At 36.3% G+C, this 9,457-nt stretch overlaps 1 protein-coding gene across 1 annotated transcript; it reads left to right on the plus strand.

The window, feature by feature from the left end:
- The first annotated feature begins 8,820 nt into the window (after positions 1–8,820).
- LOC150037642 (uncharacterized) lies at positions 8,821–9,457 on the plus strand. Its single transcript, XM_090311228.1, has one exon. It carries the CDS (start codon positions 8,901–8,903, stop codon positions 9,297–9,299), a length of 399 nt encoding a protein of 132 aa, XP_090167354.1. The 5' UTR covers positions 8,821–8,900; the 3' UTR covers positions 9,300–9,457.

Here is a 9,457-nt window from a genome sequence, read left to right on the forward strand (position 1 = left end):
TTCATTTCGAATCGAGATCCATCAAGAGCAAGCCTCATGATTCCTGGGGAGAAATCGTAGAGGTTGGGCGATGCATAGTCTCGAATGGGCCTATTGTGATCATTTGCCAGTAGGATTGGATTTTCCATGACATTGTTTTCATTTGGTGCCCTGTTTCCAGGTTGCTCCACCATATTATCTTTCTCTTATGGTTGTTGTTGGCGGTTATCTCTCAGTATTCATCGAAACGTTCTTTCAATCTCTGGGTCGTAATGCGCCAGAGATTGAAAGCTACAAAGAAATCAGAAAAATTACTATTAGCACACTGAATTTCCGAAGTCCCCGACAACAATACCAAAAACTTGATGCGTTATTTTATGTGGTGAAATAATGAAAGGGGTTGCGGTGGTGGAATGAAAGGAAATTGTGGTGATGGAAAATGCGTTGTGCAACAAGTTTTCTCAGTAGAACCCAAGTATAAATCCTGCTGAGTTTTCTGGTAAGTCTAGGGTCAAACTCAGGGACTAAGGAAAACAATATGCGGTAATAATTTTTAGGATGACTTTGTGGTAACCAATAAATCAAAGAGTTGTTGGGTTGTTGTTTGCGGTGTAAAAAGTATGCGGCGAATTTGAGAAAAGATTGATTATGTGGCAGATACACTGAGTATGCGGAGGAATGGGTTGAGAAGGTCTTTAGCTAGCGTTTCCCGAGAATGTGTTCAAACTATGCAATCATGCTACACTCATGCGACAACAAATCATTTTCCAATGCAAATGTGGTAACTCCTAATTCTAGGACGCATGTGATGAATACGATAATGTCCATAGAGCTTATTCCTAAGTCTCTACTTTTTACCTATGCGATGATGCAAGATGCACACAAAGACAAGGTGGCCGCATACAATCATAACCTATCTCAAGGATGCATGCGATGCGTTAATAACAAACAGTGCTTATTCCTAAGCTCCTATCTCTTGATTATGCGTTTCTAATCTGACTCTCCCGAGCCTAGATTCTAACCTGACTTTTTCAAGCCTAGATTCTATCCTTAGACTACCCTCCCGAGTATCTCTAATGAACGAATGACATATACATAATACAAGATAATCGCATAGAATGAAGATCCCCAGTTATGCTAGCTAAGTGCTTCTCAACCCATTCGATAGATTTAGCTACTCATGCGTAATAAATAGAGAGTGAACAAATATAAAGAAGTAAATTCCATTTCTATAGATAAGTTCAAAGTACAAAATGACAATGGAAGATAAGGATAGAGAGCCTGGTAGCAATCCCTTGCTTCCCAAGGCTTTTACATTGTTAACTCTATTCTGTTCAAAAGATGTTCCTGCTTCCGCAGAAGTTGGCCCTCTCTCTGATCTCGACACTTCCATACTCTTCCAAGTTCACTGAAACGATCCCTCGGTACAATCTCACTTCCCTCGCTTCCATCTTCTAAATAAAAGAAAAACTAAAAACAAGGCTACTTCTATCTAAAGGGAAAAATTATCTAATTGTCGAACTAGACCAACTCCTTTTCTGAAGGTGGCCTCTGGTATTTATAGAGCTTTGGGGTGAAAGGCTTCTTCTCTCGTATGATTGTACTGATGGGATGACATTAATTCTCTGTCTGATGCACCAAATATTTGTCACCGAAAAGTTGAGTGTACTTGCTACAGTAGTTCATTAACGGCTTGTCAACTTAATTCAGAATCGACCGTCATCAACTTTTTATCCCATCGTGATTTATTATGCTTTTCATCCAGATGCTCCCACCAAAGTTGCGCCGGCTCTACACGACCTTCTTGAGTAGATATTTGCGAGCGCAAATCACCGTATAGCCTTGTGGTAACACAATCTTTTAATGCGCTCGACCGTTGATTTCTTTGGATCGCATTTTCCACCTTGCGTCAACGCATATTCTGCACAAAAATACATAAGTTAACTGTTTTCATGCGATGGACGCATGCGACCGTAATATTGTAAACTTAATGCTTTTGGACGCAAGAATGTATATTTTTATCAATGCAAACCTGCATTATTTTATAACTTAGCACTGTAATAACATGCATTTCTGCCCGTTATCAATGGCTGAAGAATTGAGCATTGTTAACCAGTTTTATGAGCAATACGTGAGCTATGTGAGGTTTTAAAATGGGTTTATCACCTAGACATCATAGGTTAAATCCAAATATAAACCTAATAATTGGATAAACCTAGCGCTATTTTGGAGATAAGTATTTAGTCAAGAATATCTTGCTTTAGTGAAAGAGTATTTGACTGCCCCTCGGTAGCACTTATTTTGAATCACTATAATATTGTTGCAAAAAAATGATTTTTGGGTACATTATTACTTTGCTAGAACATGATTGAGTTTAAAAGCAATTCACTGATAAACTGATAAAATTTGTTTATATTTTCAGAATGACGAGTTCTTTAGTATAACTATTGGCTTTTGATAAACTTACTGGGGATAACTATGCTACGTGAAAATCAAACTTAAATACAATATTGGTGACAGATGACCTGAGGTTCGTTTTAACAGAGGAATGTCCTCCCATTCCTAGCTCAAATGCAAACCGAAATGTTCAGGATGCATACGACAGATGGATCAAGGCTAATGAGAAAGGTCGTGCCTATATTCTTGCCAGCATATTTGATGTATTGACTAAGAAACATGAGAGCATGAGTACTGCCAAGGAGATTATGGAATCTCTGCATGACATGTTTGGACAACCGTCCTTCTCCCTGAGGCATGATGCTTTTAAATACGTTTACAACTGCCGTATGAAAGAAAAGGCCTCTGTTAGTGAACATGTCCTAGACATGATGGTCCATTTCAACTTGGTAGAAGTAAATGGTGTTATCGTTGATGAGAAGAGTCAAGTTGGTTTTATTCTTGAATCTCTTCCAAAGAAATTTTTGTAATTCTGTATGAACGCACTGATAAATAAAATAGTGTATAACTTGACTACGCTTCTCAATGAGCTTCAGGCTTACCAGACCATGATGAAAGCAAAAGGACTTGAAGCAGAGGTAAATGTTACTACGATAGAAAAAAGAGGATCGTCCTCTAAAAGGCCTGATATTGATTATATTGGGATTGGTGTCCTACTTCTCCTAGAGTCTCATTGTTTTGTAAAGATACACATTGTTTAATGAATAAAATAAGTGTTATTTAATTCTGGCATTTACTCATATCCATTAAACAAAGCTTCTTGGTTATCTTATGTGAACTTAAGCATGTATATATGATATACAAGTGGATCATGTCTTAAGTGATAACCTAAATAGGTATGTAGTATAAAGATTAAGGTGGGATACCTAATCCTGATGACACTACGGATACGACCCACTTTGTAAAAGTTTGCAAGTGTTGTAAACTACTACAGATGGTAGATCCTAACCATTCATGTGAAGACGTGCGAACGGGGGTGTCCTATATGAAAAGTTTGTATAACATCTATACTATGAGATGACTAGACTCTGTATATAACACCGTTGATACTAGAGACTTACATCTCACCTAAACGACCATAGGACCATAGGTGATACGACCTCAATCCTGAGTGTTTTGGAAACTCCTGCCTTTGAGGACGGTCCTTTGATTAGTATGGGTGAGAGTGGCCAGATTGCCAACTCAACATGCCTACATTTTTGGGGACTTATCTGATCTGGGAGCTGGGAACTCAATCCACAAGATGGAATTCACTCATTTCCCGAAGCAGGGATAAGTAGAGAGATTGCTCCCTTAAGGGCTGATTCCGGGGCTTGAACATAGTGACCACAACTTCTCTTTGGAAAAGAAGACTTAGTCATAGTAGGACTATGACTTATGTTCATTAGAGGGATCAGTGGTACTTAAGGAGACAGATGTAACTACAGGGGCATAACGGTTACTGGCTCAGCTTTACTTACGAGCGATCTGTGAAAGGTTGTCGCACTGCTGATTGGTTAAGATGGACATATAATATATCTGTGGTAAGAAGAGTTCAGCTGTCGGTCATTAGTGGAGTCTCTGGCAATTAACGGATGGTGGTTCTCGTGACTAAAGAGTTTAGTCAGTTATTCACGTGCAGTTGGAGCTTCGAGCTGCAGATCCATAAGGTTTCCTTGGTAGCTCAATGGATTCATTGAATATCAGTTCTTGGTGTTGATTTGAAATGTTCAAATTGACAAGAGGTATTTTGATTATATATGATATAATCGGTATGATGTATGAGATACATTTAGTGGAGGATTGATGTAAATGAGATTTACATTAAATACCATGGAATATAAAAAGAACTATGGTTTATATGTTTCATGAGATGAAATATTAAAACTATAGATTATAAATATAGTATGATAAGTTGGTTATCATTTATATTTATAATAATATTAATTATTGGATAACTAATTCTTTTTCTTTAATAACCAAGTGAATAGGTGGTTATTGGATTCATGGTAACCGCAAGTTAAAAGGAAAATGGTTTTCCTAATTTTAGTATGATTTACAAACGCAGAAAAGTTTTCGTAAAAAGTTTTTTTGAGTTTTCTCTCTCACGCAAAAGAAACTCACGTATTCGTCAAGTAAATACGGATTTACTAAACGACGGCTAGGGTGAGCTAAATGATTGCACAGTAATTACCAAACGATCACATAGTTTTGCTAGACGATCGTTTACCCACAGTAAACGATCTCACAGTAAACGATCGTGTAATGTCTGTAGGTAACAGACCGAGCTAAACGATGAGTTAAATGATCGCATAGCTTTAGCTAAACGATTGAGCATCGGCCTATACGATAGGTCTCTGCCATCTCCCACTTGCCCAGTCGTGTACACGATCGATGTTTCCTCCTTCGTCTGCCTCAATCCAAGTCCGAAAGAGCCCACCCTCTGGATTCTCACACCGAGAATACCAAGGTAGCCTTGTTGGTGGTGTCATACTCAACTTGACACCGTCGAGGTTTTCTGGAGGTCGTTCGTACTGTTGCTAAGGAGTTTGTGGTCGAGGCGATCGTTGAGGATGAGCGCGAAGTATTCGTGCTGTGTTCATTGCTATGTTGCGGTCGTGTAGATCGAGCGTTCAAAGTTTTTGTTGTTCGATTGGTCGTGCATAAAGGAGTGTGGAGATGAATCTTCAATTATTCGTACAGTTTTTTCCTTTGTGCATTTGTTGTTATTCATGCTGTAATTTATCTTTGAATTGTATAACCGCTTGTTTGGAAGTCGACTGTAAATGTAATGTTCATTCATGGTTATGATTTGGAATAATCTTTTTTTACTACTCATGGAAATCTCGAATCCGATTTCCTTCAGCTTATTCTTCAAGGAATAAGAGTATTCCAGTAAAGAAGAACAAAGGGAAAGGGAAAAAGAAACCTGCTGGCAGAAATGGCAAGGAAAATGTTTCCACTACGGTGAAGAAGGGCACTAAAAGAGAAACTCCCATAATACCTTGCGGAGAAAAGAGTAGAGAAAGCAAGACAAGGAAACTAGTTCCTTGAAAAACTCTAAGTTTTGAACAGGGGAGAATTTCTCAAAATGACCAGTGGAAGATGTTGGAATTGCTAACAGAAGATAAACTTGTTTACTTTTGTTATTATAATAAAATTTATTTTATCTTTTGTAAAGAACATATTGTATAAACCTTTTTTTATAAATGAAATGTTCATTAGCGAAAGTTGTATTTGTCTACCCTAAAGCAACTTCTATTAAAAACAACTAAGTTAAGAGCTATTTGCAAATATTTAGATATTTACAAACGGTTGGAAATCAATAAAAGCAAAAAGTTATTTAACTTGAGTAATAAGTTTAGAACAATTGAAGAGTTCAAGATGTATAAAACTTATTAGGTAAAATAAACTCAAAATACTTTGATTGGATCGAAGCAGAGAATATAGAGAGTTTGAGATTTCTAGCGCTATTTTGATAGAACATGAAATCCAGTGAAAACTCTCTACACCTAGTTGCCTTAATTGTTTTGAACATCATTCCAATTTTAAGGTATTTTCTGAAACTCCATATAAGATGTGGAGATCTCATAAAAGATATATGTAAAATATGTTTACATAATTCAGAAATCTAGATAATAGATCGACACATGTGTTAGTGTCAAAACCTTAAGTATTGGAATGTCGTTCAAATAACATGTCTATTTGTAGGCAACCCAAAAGTAGTGTATTTTTCAAGAAGATGAAAATCAAGTGTTTGTATTGACAAAATACCAAAGTTTCTGGAAAAATATACTAGATCACCATGTATTATTTGTATTCCATAAAAGAAAGTGTATATCAATAAGAGTTATTTATCAAAGCTAACATTGTAACAAAAGTTGTTTAGACAGGTCAGATGTGTCTTACTCAAAGAGTTGAGGCTACCTCGATGCAGTGGAAGGAATGTATGAAAACCTAGCCATTATTTGGGTTTAGTGAAAACTCAAGTCATCAAGTCTCGGTGACGATATCCAGAAATTAAGAGTTGTGAAAATAAGATACATTCCCTATATAGTTTAATAAGAAATCCATAGTATACTAAAGTGTTTACAACAATCCTCTCGGTTAAAGTGTTTGAGGATCATCTAGTGCGACAAGGATTGCGAGTTGAATAACCTAGGGCAAGTGGGAGAACAACCCATAGGTATGTGAGACCTAAGGATGGATATGTGATACCTAAAAGAAAAATCATAGGTATGTGATGCCCTAGTTTATTGTATTTCTCCGTAAAACTCTAAAACTCAACATTATATATTCATATGTATGTTACCACTAGAGTTTTAGTCCAAGTGGAAATTTTTTGGGTTATGTCCTAAAACTCGTAGTTTGTAAACAACAAACCCATTCTGTAATTCAATAAAGTTGTTATTGAAGTTTGATTCAAAGTTTTATTGAATATATGAATTACTTATTTCGTTTTAGAAATAAATCCAATAAACTAAAAGATCCATGACTATTACATGAGTACTTGAACTTTATGTGGAGACATAAGAGTGGATCATGTTCGAGTAAATAGTCTAAATGATCTATAGTATATGAATAAGATTGAGTGCCTTATTCTGGTAACACTATTGGATGCGACCCACTTTATAGTTACAAGGAGTTGTAAAGTGTTACAGATGAAGTGATCCTAAATCGTACATGTAGTGACATAAGAAGTGGGGGCATTCTATATAATGAGTTTGCGCAAGATCGAACCAAGAAATAAGTCACTCTTACTTTATAACGTTGTTTATTGTTTAAGACTGACTATTTCAAAACAATGACCTAGGTAACTTGACCTTAATCCTGAGCTAACTATGAACTCCTATTTATTCGAGATATCCTTAGATTTGCATAGGTGAGGTTGGCTCAACAGTGTCGACTCAATAAGCCTCCCATTTCAAGGGTAAGATCGGGTAGATAGTTGGAGACATAGGGTGTAAGATGGAATTCACTCCTACCCATTTTCAAGGATAGTAGAGAGGTTATTCCCTTAAATGCTTACTCTGGGTCTTGAACAAGGGGCCCCACTCTCTCATTGGTCCGAGAGGGACTCGGTTTAATAATCGGACCACAAACCAATTGTTCATTAGAGGATCAGTGAGACTTAAGGAATAAGAGATAATATCGAGGGTAAAACAACCTTTTGACCCAACCGTTATTACAAACAACCTATGAAGGGTTAACTTACTAATCATGGTTATATCGAGTGGACAAAAATATCTGCAGTGAGGGGAGTGCAACTACGGGCTTTAATGGAGTGACCCAGAAGTTAACAAATGGGGGTTAATTTTGTGTAAAGAGTTTAGCCAATTAATCTCGGATCGTTGGAACCCATGGTATGTAGGTTCACTAGATCTCCCTACTAGCTCACAAACAGATTAACCTTAGAGTAGCGTGATAAGTTGATTTGAATCATTCAAATACGAACTAAGGGAATTAGTAATTACATATGATATAATTACACATTTAATTTTGGAATTAAACAAAAGATTGGAGAATTGACATATTTAAATATTAAGTTCATGAATAGGGATTTATGATAATAGAATTGGTGATTAATTCATTTGATATTTGATATTAAATTAATTAGAATTAATTAAATTATTTAATTAATTATTAATTATTAATTTTATTAGAAAAATTAATTATTGAATTAATTTTTGTAAAATTAATAAAAACTCAATTTTAATTAAAGAATTAAAATTGAAAAGTTATTTTTTAACTTTGGAAAAGTTTAAAAATTAGAAAAGAATTGGAAAATTAGAAATTGGAAAAGTGAGGTTTTCTCATTTCTTCGAGCTAGTAGCTCAATCATGGTTCCACTATATTTATAGTTCAAATTCTCATGCTTGAGCTGGAATTCATGCAAAAAATTTATTGCTTGAATGTCATGCAATATAAACTTCAGTTTTGAAATGAAAATCGAGGATGTAACAGTTGCAAAATTTGCTAAAAAAGCGTTTGAAGAACAATTCTTCAAAAGGCTGATAAACCAGTCATTTTCCTCCATTTTTCCTGATTCAAGCTTGTTTTGTGTCTCACAACTCAATCGAAGACCTTGTGGTGGTTCACATCTAAAGGAAGAGAGGATTGCATCTGGAATTCGTTATTCAAAGATAATTCAAAGGTTAGTGTTGATAATCTATTTTTAGTTTATGAGCATGTTGAGTTTGAAGCCAAAATTAATGAATTAGAATGGTTAGTAATCATGTTTTACTTCCACTTCTTGCTTCCTTAATCCAACAATATATATATATATATTTGGCCCCACATAATGAGGAGCTTCCCATGTGCAGTCACATGGCTGCCCATTCCTTTCCAAACACCAACTTTGAAATAAATATGAAAATGAATCAAAATTAAAGATTTAATATCGCATTTAGTAATTTAAAAAAAAAAGAATATATATAATTGGAAAGTTGCAAAAAGAGCACATACTCTGATCAGATTGTTCTGTAATGAAGGACAGAAGAATGTCGACACCGGCGACGGCGACGGCAACGTCCGCCATTTTTGTGCTGCTTTCAGGTTTTTGTTTTGTCATTTTCAATTCTGATTATTTGATGGGTCGATGGCTACCAATTGTGGGGTTGTTGGCGGTCGCCGTAGTGGCGGTGGTGGCGGCGAGAGCCACCATGGTGGCGTGGATCACGGTGTTGGTGCTATTGGCATTCACCGGAAACCGACGGCGGGTTCTGGTCAAACAGGGGAGAAAGATCACCGCCGATGTAGCCATGTACTTGGCCGCCGTGATGGTTAAAGAAAGAGGACTCATCGCTGTTGCTTTCGCCGCCGTCTTCAGCTTCGTCGCCGTCGTTCGATCGACTGAGATGGATCTACTTTCTTTCTCTGTTTAATTTTATAAATTTCACTTTCGATTTTATTTTATTTTTATTACTTTTCCTTTCCTTCTCCGGAAGAGATTGAATTTGGCCGAAAATTACCGGTTTTGTAAATGGAAAAAAATGGCTATTAGTTTAGATTTAAATATTACTTTCAGCTCTCCCCCATCAAA

The sequence above is a fragment of the Benincasa hispida genome, chromosome 2 (genome assembly GCF_027475165.1).
Source record: "Benincasa hispida cultivar pf3 chromosome 2, pf3_genome.v1.1, whole genome shotgun sequence".
NCBI classification, from domain to species: Eukaryota; Viridiplantae; Streptophyta; class Magnoliopsida; order Cucurbitales; family Cucurbitaceae; genus Benincasa; species Benincasa hispida.

Excerpts from the sequence above, each read along its gene's own strand:
- LOC150037642 (XM_090311228.1), top strand. The coding sequence starts at position 8,901 with ATGAAGGACAGAAGAATGTCGACACCGGCGACGGCGACGGCAACGTCC.